This window comes from Diuraphis noxia, unplaced genomic scaffold, assembly GCF_037042655.1.
Source record: "Diuraphis noxia isolate RWA-SAM2 unplaced genomic scaffold, SU_Dnox_SAM2 contig0002, whole genome shotgun sequence".
Classification (NCBI taxonomy): domain Eukaryota; kingdom Metazoa; phylum Arthropoda; class Insecta; order Hemiptera; family Aphididae; genus Diuraphis; species Diuraphis noxia.
This window is the reverse complement of record NW_028301712.1, coordinates 52,856,233-52,872,694: the sequence shown is the minus strand read 5'-3', so window position 1 is coordinate 52,872,694 and position 16,462 is coordinate 52,856,233. Positions and strand designations below refer to the sequence as shown.

The window sequence follows — 16,462 nt, the reverse complement described above, 5'->3', positions numbered from 1 at the left end:
TCGCATAATGTGGCCCATTTTATATTTTTAATAACAACAGAATAATTAACTGCGAAAAAGAATACTTGCCATTTTTTTACATAAATAAATAATACGTCTTTAAAATTGAGTCGTCGATTTGGAAACGTGATTATAAATTTTGAACCACCGTAATGAATCATAAACGTTAAACGAAATTTAGTGTTTTCAAATAAATTGACCATGAATTAGTGTGTTTAGTGGTAACTGGTAGTGCCTACTTAAATAATTTGCGAATTAAACTGATAATTAGTCCATTTAAGTGTTCAAATTAAAATAGAACCTTTTACGCGTATGCAAAGTTTTATACTCAGTACTCATTGCTTATTATTTTATAATTTTTTACTAATTATTAGTTATTACTATATTATATTACAATTTACGTTAGATTCACACCATTATACGTGACTCGGATCTCAAACTCCAGACATTGCAACTCACACGTTAATTTAATTTAAATATAGATAGGTACGCGTTATATATTACAATAATAATGTCCATCAATGGTTGATTTAATAATAATACTTATAGGAGACGCCAGACGATTGTATAATAAATAATAATATGATGATGATACCGTTAATATCATTATACGACGGGTCCGTATTTGCGTTTATGATTTCCGTTACTTTGTATAGAATTAAATAAAATGCTACGATATTAAAATTTTTATTGCTACGACATAATTAAACTCGTTGTTTTTTTTATGTCAGCGCATTTTATATTGAATAAAAATTATGTACAACAATTTTCAACGTGAATTAGTTAATTATAAAATATATAATAAATAATAAAATAAATTATATAACGTTAATTATAACAGTACGTATGTTTTTATTTTAAAAGTTAATGATTGAGCAAATTTTTTACAATTGTTCGTAGTATTAGTACAATAATTTAAACATATCAGGTATATTCCACATTAATTAGACACTGACCGTTTCGAGTGAGTGAGAAAAGATTTTTGGTTTCCGCTATAACCACGTTCGCTTAATATATTTCCTTCGACTATACGGGAAGTATAATATAAGTAATAATAAATTACTAAACTATAAAGTGTCTATAAGGAAGTGACCTAATGGTGAATTATAATTCAACATTTTAAACTATGTCAAAAGTAGGTACGTTGACATCCTATCGTCTATAGCTATATATTATTATATTGTATGTAGGTAGGCAAAACACAGAAACAGTTATCATGATTGTCTGTGAATCGTTCATTTCAATGAATATTATTTTTAAGTTACGACCATCCCATATTTTATAAAATAAAATATGTGATGCGTTCAAACGAACGTCTGTGTTCAGGCTAATAGGCGATGGAACCACGAACCTGTATAGCAATAAAAAATTACCAAAATTATGGTATTAATACTTAAATCGTGTGCAATATTTTCATCGTTGCATGACATTATAGTTGGCGGAAGCAAATTATTATTTAGGATTAGGACCAGACGACCAGTCATGTATACAATACACGTCATATAGAGCTAGTAAACTATAAAATTCATTTAATATCACAGATTTCACCTACACACAAGACTTAGTAATTGGATTTTCGGAAAAAAAAACTAAAAACGGATGTCTGAGTAAAACACGACATTGTGGCGATATGATCTACAAGAAATGTTTTGAAATAAAAAAAAAACTCGGTTTAGACGATAACGTATAATAATGTGTACTATATAAATGTAAAATATATGTAGAATACCTAGCATAGTTTGTTGTAAGTTTAATATTTTCTGTCTAATAATAGGATTTTTTTTTTTATTTACTCTTTTTACTTTGTTCTCTAACGACAAAGTAAGTCGACTAGAAATTAACACTAGTAGAGATTGGTGAGCAGAGTGCAAGTCGAATACGAATATATAAAATATCAACATTTTAACATCGTCGCATTTTATAGACACAACATATTATAATATTATGTCCTTATCTTTCTAATCCTATAACTGATAACGCGCAAGTCTTATATTTTTGTGCATTGTGCATATTGTTGTAAAGGTAAAGGTATAGATAGTGCTTATTTCTAAATGAATTCTCGTTGTTGTGATATCTCATCGAGTATTTGATTATAACTGTTATTGAAATATTATAAAATAAATATTGAATATTAATTATTATGACTGCTTCAATGGGCGATATATAATCTCATAAATATTATTTTAGTCCCCAAACTATACAAGATTTATGTTTAAAATCACATTTGAAGGATGTACTAGTAGAGTTGTTATACAGATTTTAAACATTATCTTGTTGTTTTCTTGTTCGAAAAAGAAGATGTGTAAGGTTTAAGGAGCACTTAAATGTACGCTTAGATCAGAAAATTATTTGTATTGCGTTATTAGCAAAGTTATATTACAAATATTCCTAAAGCTATCAAAGAAATCATATACGTTTAAAAAAATAATACTTATTAGTAATAAGTTATTACGGTTCGTTTTTATAACATAGGAATTGCCTATCTATTATATTATACTTATCTATGAGTAATAAATAGCACGGAAATTGTTTTTAAAGACGATCACTTTATTTATTAATTGAACTACATTTTTTCTAATTTTTTATTTGTTTGTATTTTGAATAAGTGATAATATAGTTTAAAATATATCAATAATATATAATATGCTGAAATGCATTGATCAGGGTTGTGTCGTATACACCCGAAATTCTAGTATAGTAATAATATTATAATTTATAATTGTAAATAAATTACGATCGACGACGAAACGATGGTTGGTGACGACGATGCCTGTCATAAAGTCAAATAACGTCGTATAATATTATATACGTCGTCGGAGCCGGTGCGTCTATAATACCTACACATATAATATGTATACAGCTGAATATTATGTATATTATATTAAGCACTTAAATATCGACTCGTCGATTAAATTAATTTATTACGCGACGACGACCGAAAACGAAAAACAACAGCATCGTAGTATACATCACACCACCGTCGCGCGTATTTAAGTGATAGGTAGTCTGCGAAAAACAGGTGGCTGCGACGACAGCGGCGGCGGGATTGGGCGCGAGTCGTGTTTATTATGATAATACTTAAGCGATATTAAATATACTTACACACTCGCACAATGTGTATATTTGTGTGTGTATATAAAATGGGCAAGTTTTGATGGGTAGTAAACGTGCACGGACGACGACGTCGGCGGTGTGCGACGCGCGAGTTTTGTTGCTGCACCGAGCGTCTAGACGGCTTAATGAAACCGACTGTATAATACAGTGTTGTGTTGTGCACACATATAATAATACAATAATAATAATATCGCAGCCGCCGCACCAGCACTATAAAAACGTCCATATAAAACGCGTACATAGTCTGCTGCCGCCGCCGCAATAATAATAATGAAGTATGCTATACTAAATATACATAATATAATAATGATAATAATAATATAATATAGTATGGTACACGCCCGAGGAGGAGAAGCTACGTGGTGAAACGTAATTATTATTAGCGAGCCCGTGCATGTATATATACCAGATACCTATACCTAACCTATAAGAGTGCGATTCGGTAATAATTCTGAGTATATACTAAAATTCGTCATTTTTTTTATTATTTCTTTTTAGTGCGGTGCTATTTTGGTATATATAATACCACATGCATTATATACCTGCCTAATATCTTCTTGCTGCTAATATACACCATTTGTGTCGAATATGCTCTACCTATATGGCTATATATAGGTAGTAGGTACCTACTACAGGGCGAGGCATACATATTATATAGGTATACCTATATATAGAAGTTTGGACATTTATAATATATCTCTTGTGCGCGCCCGTCGGCGAGCTTGTGATATTAATATTATATGATACGACCGAATTCTCACGATATAATATTAATATTTTGATGTGTGCGTGTTGTACCTATATACGCGTATTATGTATATTACTGCAGTCGTGTAATGTATACGACCACGTCGTAATTATTATATTATCGTACACACTGTGGAGTGCAGACCGTCATCGTTTACGACTCGGAGATTGGCGACGATAGACCATATTATGTATATACATGTACATGTATTTATGTGTATATTTATGTTTATCGTCGCGAATAGTAAAAGAAAAAAACAATATTCCCCAATATTATTATTCGACATCATATTATGGTCACCGCCGGCAGCGTCGGGTGTGTTCGAACTCAAAAATGTGCATAACATAGCATATAACTTGTATGTACAACGCAACGTCTTATTTGTGGACGGCGAGACGCGAACGTTTCGTATTTTCGAAATGTTATTTTCGTATTTTTAAGTCATTTTCAGTCGACGACGACCATGTACATCTTAGCTACACATCGATTTTGACCAATGTAAAATAAAATAATAATGATATGATTGCTTTACGGTAGATTATTTACTGATGCCACTATTGCCACCTACAATATTGTATAGATCAATGGCCGAAATCAAACCTCAAGAAACTAAACCCAATAAAGCCTCTAAAAATGTCGGAAATGAAGCTAAATTGGAGATTACTGCGGACTACTAGAATCGATAAAAACTTAACATATTATACGCCTGGGTCAAGTATATCGAGTAACGAATAACTGATGGAAGTTGAAATTTTGCATAACGCAATACCTGCAGGGCGTAGTCCCAACTACAGTAAGTTTTGTAATGCAATATTTTGACGATCAAACGTGTATCTTAATGATTATTATCTACAAATCGACATATCATAATATTTGAAATAATAATGTTAAGATTTCGTATTGGTACTCACTCTTGCAAAGCCCCTTGTACGCTATCGGGATGGCCTTGCCCACCCGACAAGCGGCTTCGCGCAGATGACACGCGCTCTGGTACGTCCTGCCGTCGGACCCACACACCAGTCTGGACGGCGACATTCCCGGAGGACAGAAAGTTGCACACTTGACGCAGTGTGGCATCAGGTTCTGGTCCTGCAGACAGTACTTGCCTCCCGGGCAGGTGACTTTATTGCATGAATCTGTTTAAAATTAACGACCGTTCTTAGAATTAACCATGTATAATAAGTACAGAGATATTAAATCTTAAAATCAATTATAAAAATTTTAGTCGTGAAATAAATAATTATAATTATATTATATTCTTCGGACACACATCATAAAACACATTTATATTTCATGTTTGTACCGAGTATACTTACTCTGACACAGGCCGTGGTAGTCGACTAACAACGATTGGTCTCTGGTACGACACGATCTCTTTTTCAGTCGGCAGTGTGACTTGTATGAAACGCCGTCCGTACCGCACACCGGACCTTTGGCTATGAATCCGTCGCGATGCTTGCAGTTAGGTGAACAGATGCACTTTGGCGAGCCGGACCGCATAACGCACTTTTTGCCAGCAACACATTCAACGTCCGTGCACGATCCTGCGCAAAGTGTATACGTGCAGCGAGTTTTAATTTGAAATCACAATAAAGACGACAAATTGGTTTCTTGCAGTTGTAATTATACGGAATAAAATAATAGGAAAAAATTAATTCCCGACATTATACCGTGATTGAAATACAACAGTAGTGGGGAAGGAGGGAGGTTAGTTAAATATACAATTTGAGGTGAGTTGACGGGCTTCGTATTTATATCCCGAGCAAAAAATTTAGCATGCTACTAGATATTTTTTGTCTGCATGAGAATTTTACATTGCAAAATATTTTACACGGCTAGACAGGTGAAGTGCAATAATAATAATAATAATAAACATAGGTACTATTAATATATTAATACAATAAATTGAAACATATTTATGATACTAATATTCATACAATGTTAACCTAATGTAAGCATGTAACTTAAAGTTGATGCTTAATTAATAATTTTAAAAACCGTCTAAAAAGTTAAATTTATGGTACCTAGGTAATATAATTATACAACAAAATATAATAATAATTCGACCTTTAGTTGTAATTACCTTTGCACTTTGCACACGGTACGCCGTCGCCCAAGACTCGCCAGAAAAACAGCGCTCCGGGGTCCAAGTCAGTCGAGCTCCAGGACGTGGAAACAGAACTGCCGCCCAACTTGCAACATTGTTCTTTCGACAATCGTTCAGCCATCAAATCCTTGCACAGACCATTTTTACCCATCGAAGCCCAGCACATGCCACCTACAACAGCGTAATTAAAACCTTTTAATATTAGACCAACGCAAAAACTATATACAAGAAATCAACAATTTTTCAATTAAATTTTTTACTCTGACATAAACATGCTATCCACCAAATTCTTCGTATGCAAAAAGAATGTCCCCTTTAACTTATAACCTTAAACGTGTAGTTTAGGCATTTTATTACGTGTAGTTATAATATTATTTGTTTTTACTTTTATGGCATTTAACTTTATAAAATATTAAAATATCAATGCATCGATAACTGTCTCCTACAGATATAAATTAATTAATTAAATAATATTCACCCGTGTTGAAGAAATTAATAATATTATAATATACAGATACAGAATATGTGTTTTAATCATATTTATATATTGTATTTAAGTAATGATAGTTTGATGTGACATTTTTTTTTTAATTAGTGAAAATGAACGTTTATCCAACATTATAATATAATAATTAATTTCACCATTGTCACCGCTACAACGGCAAACTACAGCAAACATATAATATTATTGTTGTGCCATATTTATGGGAAAATTCAAAATATTATTGGCACGTACGACTGTTTCCGCGTATTGATAACTTGTACATACGTATGTGTACACATCCATTAATTAGATCTTGTATGTATCTCATATCACACAATATTCTTCCAAAGATGTAAAATAAGAGTGGTCAGACACTCAGACTTAGCATTATATGGCCGCACGAAAAAAGTTTAACCGCATACACGGCGGACAATGTGTAAAAAGGAGCCTATACAGTACACCTCCTTTGTGTTTCGTATTATTTTTTCATCAAAACGTAGTATTTTTTATTCATGCCATGGTGTTTGTTGGCAAACATTGTTATAGTAAGGATATGATACAATTTTTAAGTATTTTGATCGATTTCAGACAATTATTCAATGTTCTTGTTTGCAACAGAGTATTTACAATTCGGATTTCACTATTTTAGTTTGTTAGATATGATTTATTTTCATAATTATTTATATTTTACCGTTTGGTACATATGTTATGAAAATTCAAAAGTATAAATAGGGTTCACACTACATACTGTATGGAGTAAAATAAATTAACCCGATTGGCAGAATTGCGTATAGTTTCATTAAGGTATGCCATATTATAATGGTATATCATTGTATTATTTTACCACACGAAACCACAGTAATAGAACGATACCGCATTATCGCGACCGAGCTTATAGATGTCACCCATATTCGGGTTACGCATTGCTCGAGAGCAGGTTGTTTGTTACCATGGGTCAACTGTGATGGAAAACTGCAATGACTGCCCACTGGTTTTTCCACGTCAACCGCATGCCGTTCAATTAATGACGATTCCTCGTGGACTGTCTCAACATACCTATATTAGATACATTGATAGTAGTATGCTGACAGTGATGCAGTCCGTTTAGTATAAATACATATTACATTTATATTGAACCGTATCAGAAAGACTCAGTAACCGAAAAGCGCCACAGTGGAAATGTGAAGAGATGAACCGATCTATTATAGTAAAAGATCTAAGCGATTTCTTATAGTGGCTTATCGACGAAAATATCATTTATACATTATTACATAATACCTACATAACCTACATAGTATATAATCGCGAGTGGTTGCGATAATATCGTCTTCGATTATGGCGGCATTCGAGGCATATAATCTTGTGACTTATAGTCTATGGTAGATAGTAATTGATTGGATCAACATTTTTATGAAAATAAATTCAGTACGACCAACGATAGATCCCCAGTCATTTAACATCGGTTAAAGTAGGTAACTGCAGTGGTTATATTATTAAATAATGTGGTTTTTAATAATCGTTTATAAAATAATAACACATTTTAATAATTTCTTTATCAGTGTAGGTATTCTAAAACAATTATGATAAATTATGTACATTATAGATATTATAAGTGTAAATAGTGTAATATATGGTTAAGACGTGTCGTGTGCACGAAAAATGTCGAGCTATAGCTAAAATCAATTTTTTTCAGGCTTCTATTAATAGCACAAATCCCTGAGAGCCTCCCCCATCTCCTCCTCCTTATCTAAAAAATAGTAATAGTAATAATTTGGTGCAATAATAAGTAACCAAAGTTTCGCTCACCTGCACACAAGTGTATAAAGGTGGATCCATATAGCTGGTAGAGGCCATATACTTATACAGTTATTCAGATGTATAATTATATTATTGTAAATGTAATGCTCATGATTAACTCTTAAAGCAGTAAGTATACATGTCTGAGATTGTGTGGATGATTTATGATGGTAGGTCGGTGCCATCTGGTAAATTCCTAGGTTTGTTCCCCGTAAAAAATATTAATTTGTACAACTTACAATTATATTATTTAGGTAGATACTATAATTGTACAATTCCACGCCAGCTGGTGTAGTATTTTCATAAGTCGTAAAATATAACTACCATTGTACCTTTTTTTTTTTATTAAAAGAAAATATATACAATCTGTATAAACAATACAATAAGTAATACCATTGTACCTATAAAATATATCTGGTAAGAATATTTTTCAATGTTTGGGCAACCATTTATTTCAGGAATGTGCAGTATTATTATGAAATTATAGAATATGATTAAAAATATAGTACGTTATTTTATTTTTTCATGATATTATAATATCACGTTTTTGTTTTTCGATGTGTACGATAAAATCTGCGAGGCCTCGGTGTACAAATTTGATGTCTACCGAGTGGTGCACTGACCCTGTACACGCATTATGCAGTTAAATGTACCTATGCACTATCAAGTATTACTGTATTATAGGTATATATATTATTATTAAACAGGCATTGAAACTCATAAAAAAACCACCTGTGCGTACAAACAGCTTTAAACGAACGATTGTGGAATAATTATAATATTATGCGTTATGGTCTTATCGATCGCGGCATTGTCTACGAGTTTATATAAAATATATTATCACAATGAGTTTTACGGCGATAATTATATTAACGGGCTTTACCTATTATGCGTATCCGATACACAATTTAGTATAATATAATATTATTTTATACAATGTTAATGATAAAAAAATGATGTCTGTGTATGTTATTGAACTTAATACATTAATACTAGTTTTGATCATGTAAAGTAAAAAAAAATTGTTGTTAATTTATTTTAAATCGTTTGCATTGTGTCTGTCATGCCGCGTCATTAATTTAATATTTCTGTTTTGTTTGGAAACATTATACCACACAATATTTATTGTAGGTATACTGTTCAACTTAGGTATACCTATACGTGGTAAACACAATATGTAGATATAACATGTATCGCGTTTTAGTAATTAATTTATGTTATTAATATGTCTACAATTGTATTATTAGACTACTGAGATGTCCGTATTACTGTGGGATCGCGATTAAATAATAATAATTTGTTAATCTGACTTGAATACACATTTAAAATTTTTATTTTTTGTTTGAACCACAGTTTGCTGTACCAAAGTTTAATTGTTTGATTGGCTAAACGAGCTATTACTGCAAAGTTAGGACATCAGTTTAAAACAAAACAATTACGTGTTTGTTCGCACACGCTCATCTACTTCTCGGAAATTCATGTAAAGTTACATAGGCCCGTCGGCAATTATTTTTCGGTCCAAAACGGAAACGTGCTCAAAGTAAAAATGATTGTTATTTAATACAAATATAATTGATAATTTTAAAATAAAATTACACAAAATACGTTTTTATTTTGAATGAACACTAATAATATGTGAATGAATATCGTTTTATTTAAGGTGACTGTATATATTATTTAAGTGTAGAATACAGGCTGAAATTAGTCTTTTAAGAGTACTAAAAGAATTTATAGGCAATTATTAATATTTAATAGTATACTGCAAGTCAAAATTAACCAAAATCAAAATGTAAACAGCGTTTGACTTATGGGTTTACCAAGAACATTTCTTGGAATAATAGTTTTCTTATATATAATTATCGAGCTGTCATAATACCTAGTCTCTGACTAAAACGTAATAAAAAAAAATTAGGTAGTTTTCTTTTTATCTTAAAGACTGCGAACGAGTGCAGCGATTGTAGAGACTGTGGCTTTGGGTAGTTTTCTGGGGTCATACATAATATTATATAATTACTGATAAAGTGATAACTCGCAAATAAAACGTATAAACTGCATTTCTAATAATTTTATTCGAATACATATAGGTACTTAACTATTGTAAACTATAATTTTAAACCATTGATAACGCTGTAGCATAGTAATTTTAAAAACAATTATTTTTTTTGAAACTTATACATAATTCTTTCTCTTTTATCCTGCCTAATATTTTCCTGTTATCTATAAAAGTTCTCAAATTCTACTGCAGTGCTATTTAAAAACATGCCATAGCCTATGGGATTTAAAACGTCAGATGATATGTTTAATGTTTGATCTGTACATCAATGTTCAGAGATGCTATATATGTTGTCATGTTATTGTCGACCTTAATCTATTACTATTACAATAATGGTAAATGCGCCGCAGCACAAATACTGTGAAACAAACGCAACGAACATTTCGCCAGCCCCCCTTTTTTAAATTTACTCATATGACCTGTTAAAATGTGAAACGTATCAATGATGAATTCCCACATACAAATTAATGCAGACAACAAGGTACATTTTGATGTTCTTAGATTTATATTAATTTGAAAACAATGTCGGAATAAGCGGGCACACTTTAATTACTCGAGTCCAGGTCCACTCAACCGCTAAACCAGAAATATTTTTACTATATGTCAAAAAAGTATTTATGTATTCATTGCTCTAAAAAAATTAATTTAGCTTATCTTAAACAAAATAATTTATGATTGATAATGTATATAAATAGATTTAACCCTAAATACTAGATACAATTTTGGTGATAACCGAACGTAAAATAATATCACATCATTGAAACTACCTACAAACGTGCCTTGTTGACAGTTACTATATAAATTAAGGATATGTTATTTTTAATGAGAGAATAAAAATAAATTAAAATTCTGTAAGTATTTCAATTAATGATTTACGAAAAAAATGTAATTTTTTCCATGAGTGATTGGTGGGGGGGCTGGGGAAATGCCAAAATCGAAAAATTAAATTTCTCGGGTACAGCGGGTTTCGCACATATCCTGGAAATACTCGCATAAATTCACACTAATGGCGCACTAATGTTTGGGGAAAAAAAAAATTTAAAAATTGTAATTTTTTCCATGAGGGGGGGCTGGGGAAATGCCAAAATCGAAGAATTAAATTTTTCGGGTGCAGCGGGTTTCGCACAAATTCTGGAAATGCACAAATTCACACTAATGGCGCACTAATGTTTGGCCGAGAAAAAATTTAAAAATTTAAAAAAGGGGGGGCTGGCGAAATGTTCGTACAAACGCACACCATTCACTGTGATTATTGGAATTTATAATGTAAATAAGTTACATAAAATATATCTTACCTATAAAAGATCTAACAATCTTAATAAAAAAATATACTGTTAAAGGAGACATTAATCGATCTTTCATTTAGATGAAATTGTGAATTTAATTAAACTAATTATTCCATATTTTATAATATTATAATGCGGTAATATGCCAACTGCCAAGTTTGAAGTTCCTATACTATATTATATTTTATTTACGAGTTTGGCTGTAGGTACATTCATCATTCTTCGTTTCTGTGTAAGGATTACAATGTACATGTATCTTCAACGTCCGACAATAATATTATTCTTATACAACCACCAGTTAATGTAATATGTGGACGTTAAAAAATTACTAAAAAGAAAACATATGGTAGTACCATACGTGTTGTACATGAAACGTGACACCGATGCTCACTAATCAACTGCAATATAATAATTTATACATATTATTATTAAACTATGTTAGTACAATGTAAACACACACATATATGACATATATATAATATATTATACTTTATGCCTAAATGAATCATGAAGGTTTGATATTGTACGTCCTTTTGTAGTTCTTTTAGTCTCTGTTATATTTTATAAAAACGAATTTCAATTTTTATTTTTAAGGTCGCAAATAGTTGTCAAAAATTGACATTAATACATTATAATTTATAGGAGGTCGTGGTCTTACAATGATTGATAACCACCGTTTCATGGAACGCATTTTATAGTACCTACCAACCTACATATGTGTTAAAATAATTTTAGGTATAAAATACATTATCAAGACGAGAAAAAAATTATTTAAGCCAACGACTATTGGAATATTATATAACGTACCTTCCCTAACGATTATATTGTTAATTTTATCTGGACCATTAACGTAACGAAAGATTGCGAGACGAGACGACGACATGACGGCGATAAGGAGGCGATTATGGTAATATGATGTTTTTTCGCGATAATTCACTCTTTCGTAGATCCACGAATGTATAGAAATAAATATTAAATATTTTAATTATATTCCGTTGAAATGCGTGAATATGATCAAAACGATCCTGTTAATATGCACCAGCTCCAATGGAGCTTATATATTAAATTATTATATATTAAATATTGCGAATAACCGGTTCCGGGTCAACACGCACGCAATCCGGACAGTGTTGTATTATTTTATTTTTTTGGATAGTGTATAGTTATATAGTAATAATAATAATAATAATAATAATAAATGTGTAAGTAGCGACAGACCCGACGGAAAACATTAAGTCAAATCGGATACCCTGACACGTTCAGATAGTACGCGCCGATGAACATGCCATATGTACCTACTATGTATAATATACACACACGTTCGTTTGTACAATGAACGAGACCCCCAAAAAACTGTTTGACATGTCGTCGCAGTATTAATATTATTATAATTTTTTTCCCCAAAACTGGCACTACAAGTTGCAATAATAATGACAATGCTGTATGAAGGATAAAATATTTAAAATGTGTTATACAAAAACAATAAATTGCTTGTAACAGAAAACTAGTTCACTAGAAGACATTGTATACGAATATACGATAAGCAGTTTTACAGAGTTCGTCATTGCAGGCTCACCACATCATATGTTTGACCCTGGTACAGAACTAAATCCAGGTTCCTCTTAAATAACAATTAGTTTTGAAACATTTTTCTAATATATGTATATTGAAGTAATTATTTGCATGAACGCCAGGTTCCTCAAAAGTCCAGGCCCCAATTGGTACCACGGGTTCTTCTAATAATTTTTTTAATATTGAAAAAAAATGTTGATATGATTTTTAGGACATAAAACATCATATTTTAAGGATTGTAAGAGAATATAAATCCGACCTCTAATAATAACATTAAGTCGTAATATTTTTTGGTTAAACCTATAAACTCCGAACAAACAAAAATGAATAATATCATGTTTTTATGTTACGAAAACATCGTGTTCCTCTAAATTCTGGGATAGCCACGATTTATGTGACTGTTTTTAAAAGTTTAAAACCACAACTTCCATGATGGGATCGTATGAGGTGAGAGCAGCAGGTAGATCACGGGTATCTGTATAATTTATACGATGACCTACATAAAGTGACATCCTGTATAATTCCATTACGTATCTTAGTTTCTGATAAATCTACACGTACGTATATATAATAAAAAAAATAACAATTAAATGTATGTGGTTGTTACACACCGTGGTACAGACAAATAAATGTGGTAACTCATAACACTCGTAGTGTGTAATATTTTATGTTATATACGTCAGTGTTGGCGTCTAAACGATAGGTATACTAACTGCAATTGTATCGATATATAGTAATGATTTATACGTGCGTGAAGTTGGCCCCCCCACCTTTGCAAATTTCTGTGAAAATTATGTAATCATTTTGCAAATAATTTGCAAATATTTGCAAATTGGTTTTCAGAATTTGCAAATAAATTCCCCACCCACAATAAAAAAAATAAGATAGGGGGGGCCAACTTCACGCAGCCCCCCCTATATGTAGATAGTGGATCCAAGATACTACCAACATTTTGCAAATCATTTGCAAATATTTGCAAATTGGTTTTCAGAATTTGCAAATAAATTCCCCGCCCGGTATAAAAAAAATAAGATGGGGGGGCCAACTTCACGCAGCCCCCCCTTTTGAGCAACGAACTTCAAAATGCTACCAACATTTTGCAAATCATTTGCAAATATTTGCAAATTGGTTTTCAGAATTTGCAAATAAATTCCCCGCCCGGTATAAAAAAAATAAGATGGCAGCTACGAATTGTGCTGACATTTTGTAAACAGCCCGCTAACTTTTTTATAATTTCGAGTTCAAACTCATACCAATCGTTGGTGTTTATACGTATGTATAGTTTATAGTATAGTATAAAATTATATTATATAATACACAATTGAAATAATATACTAGGTACTTATAGAAGTATTTTACATAATAATATATCGGGCTACTATTTAATATAAGTTTAATAAATTGAGCATAAACATAAAAGTAATTGTTTCTTACATACCCTTATAGTCTTAATACATGATACTATTATAACATTAAATATATATATTAATTAATTATGACATTTTTCAGATCTACATCCTATCTACCTACCTATAAAATAACAAAACGAATCAACCACAAATTTTAAAGAGTATTAATAATTTAATATTTTTAAATCAATAAATTATGCTTATCAGATCTTCAAATTTTATTCATTTTAAATTTAGGTTGTTAATTTTTAATTATTGAAGTTAGAAAACGTTGTTCCTAGTTTTTGCCATTTATTATAAAACGTCAGGTCCATACATCAAAACAAATTAACACCACCGGCAATTTTCTCATTTTGATGCAGGATCCTGGAGTCATGTCACTATCATAGAATTGGTAAAAGGAAAATTAAAAAGACAATTTTTTTACTTAATTATTAATAGGTTTTGTTATTACACGATAGGTGTCCCTAGATAAAAATATGAACCTATCACAAATTTTAAAAGGTATTAGTAATTTAATTGTTTTAAATTTATTTAATTTAATTAATCACTATTCATTAGTCCGCGTGGCATGATCCTTTACCTATGTGAAGTTAGCATTACAATGTTAGCAGAACTAACCTTTCAACAATGTTCAAATGGACTTGTTGGACATTGTTGGAAACTTGTTGGAATTTGTTGGACCCCCACTTTTCAGCTATCCCACCATGTATTTTGTACTGCCAACTTCACCCCTAGCTTCACCCCTTTCCCAGAAGACACCGGAATAACAGATGTCAAACTTATAGACGCGAGATGTAACGTGACTTATATGATCACTAGTTTTTTGAAAAGTGTGCCATCCGCCGTTGAAAACCGACAGTGTTTCCACTGTGCTACGTCGAAATCTATACCAAGTCCAACAATAATTTTAAACTCAACATTTAACGATTTCAATGATTTGGAGGCTAGTTTGAAAGAGTACAGTGAAGAAAAAAAAACTAAATGCACAGAACTAAACTGTTTGGGATTTTTAAATGTAACCAGAGTTCTAGGAAATCATTTATTTATTGAAACAGATTTAATTGCTGAACACCATGAGTACTCACTGGCTGACTTGCAGTATAGTCTGATAATTGACAGTAACAGGTGTTGAATATAATTATTTTAAAATAATATATTATTTAATTAATTGTTTTGAATAATTTTTAGATATATATTATCCGGAGCAGTATCTTATGGACATGATCATTATGTAGCGTATGTACGCCGCGTAAATAGATGGGAGATACACAATGATTTGGCAAAAAAAATAAAAAGTACCCCATTTTCAACAAAAATAAAACCACATATAATTTTATATGTGAAAGAGTAAAAAAAAGTTATGTTTATAGGTACAAAAGTCAACTATAGTAATAAGAGAAGCTTATTTTTTTTTTTTTTATAAAACAAAAAGACAAAATGGTTATATTTTAATAATTTTAAATTTATATTATGAGTTTGTTACAAGATAAATAAAAGTAATACGAATCAACAAACTATTAAAACAATTGTCTTTTTTTAATTTTCCTTTTACCAATTCTATGATAGTGACATGACTCCAGGATCCTGCATCAAAATGAGAAAATTGCCGGTGGTGTTAATTTGTTTTGATGTATGGACCTGACGTTTTATAATAAATGGCAAAAACTAGGAACAACGTTTTCTAACTTCAATAATTAAAAATTAACAACCTAAATTTAAAATGAATAAAATTTGAAGATCTGATAAGCATAATTTATTGATTTAAAAATATTAAATTATTAATACTCTTTAAAATTTGTGGTTGATTCGTTTTGTTATTTTATAGGTAGGTAGATAGGATGTAGATCTGAAAAATGTCATAATTAATTAATATATATATTTAATGTTAT

The 16,462-nt window shown here is 31.0% G+C and overlaps 1 protein-coding gene across 2 annotated transcripts in view; it reads right to left on the bottom strand.

Moving 5' to 3' along the window:
• The window catches only part of Fs (Follistatin), a 74,341-nt gene that overhangs the window by 8,044 nt on the left and 49,835 nt on the right, over positions 1–16,462 (bottom strand). For both annotated transcript variants that reach the window (XM_015511371.2, XM_015511372.2), the window contains exons 3-5: positions 5,946–6,140; positions 5,179–5,406; positions 4,774–4,998 (exon numbers count right to left, since the gene is read on the bottom strand). In XM_015511371.2, the coding sequence (XP_015366857.2) occupies positions 4,774–4,998; positions 5,179–5,406; positions 5,946–6,140 (648 nt within the window). The remainder of the gene's footprint in view (positions 1–4,773; positions 4,999–5,178; positions 5,407–5,945; positions 6,141–16,462) is intronic.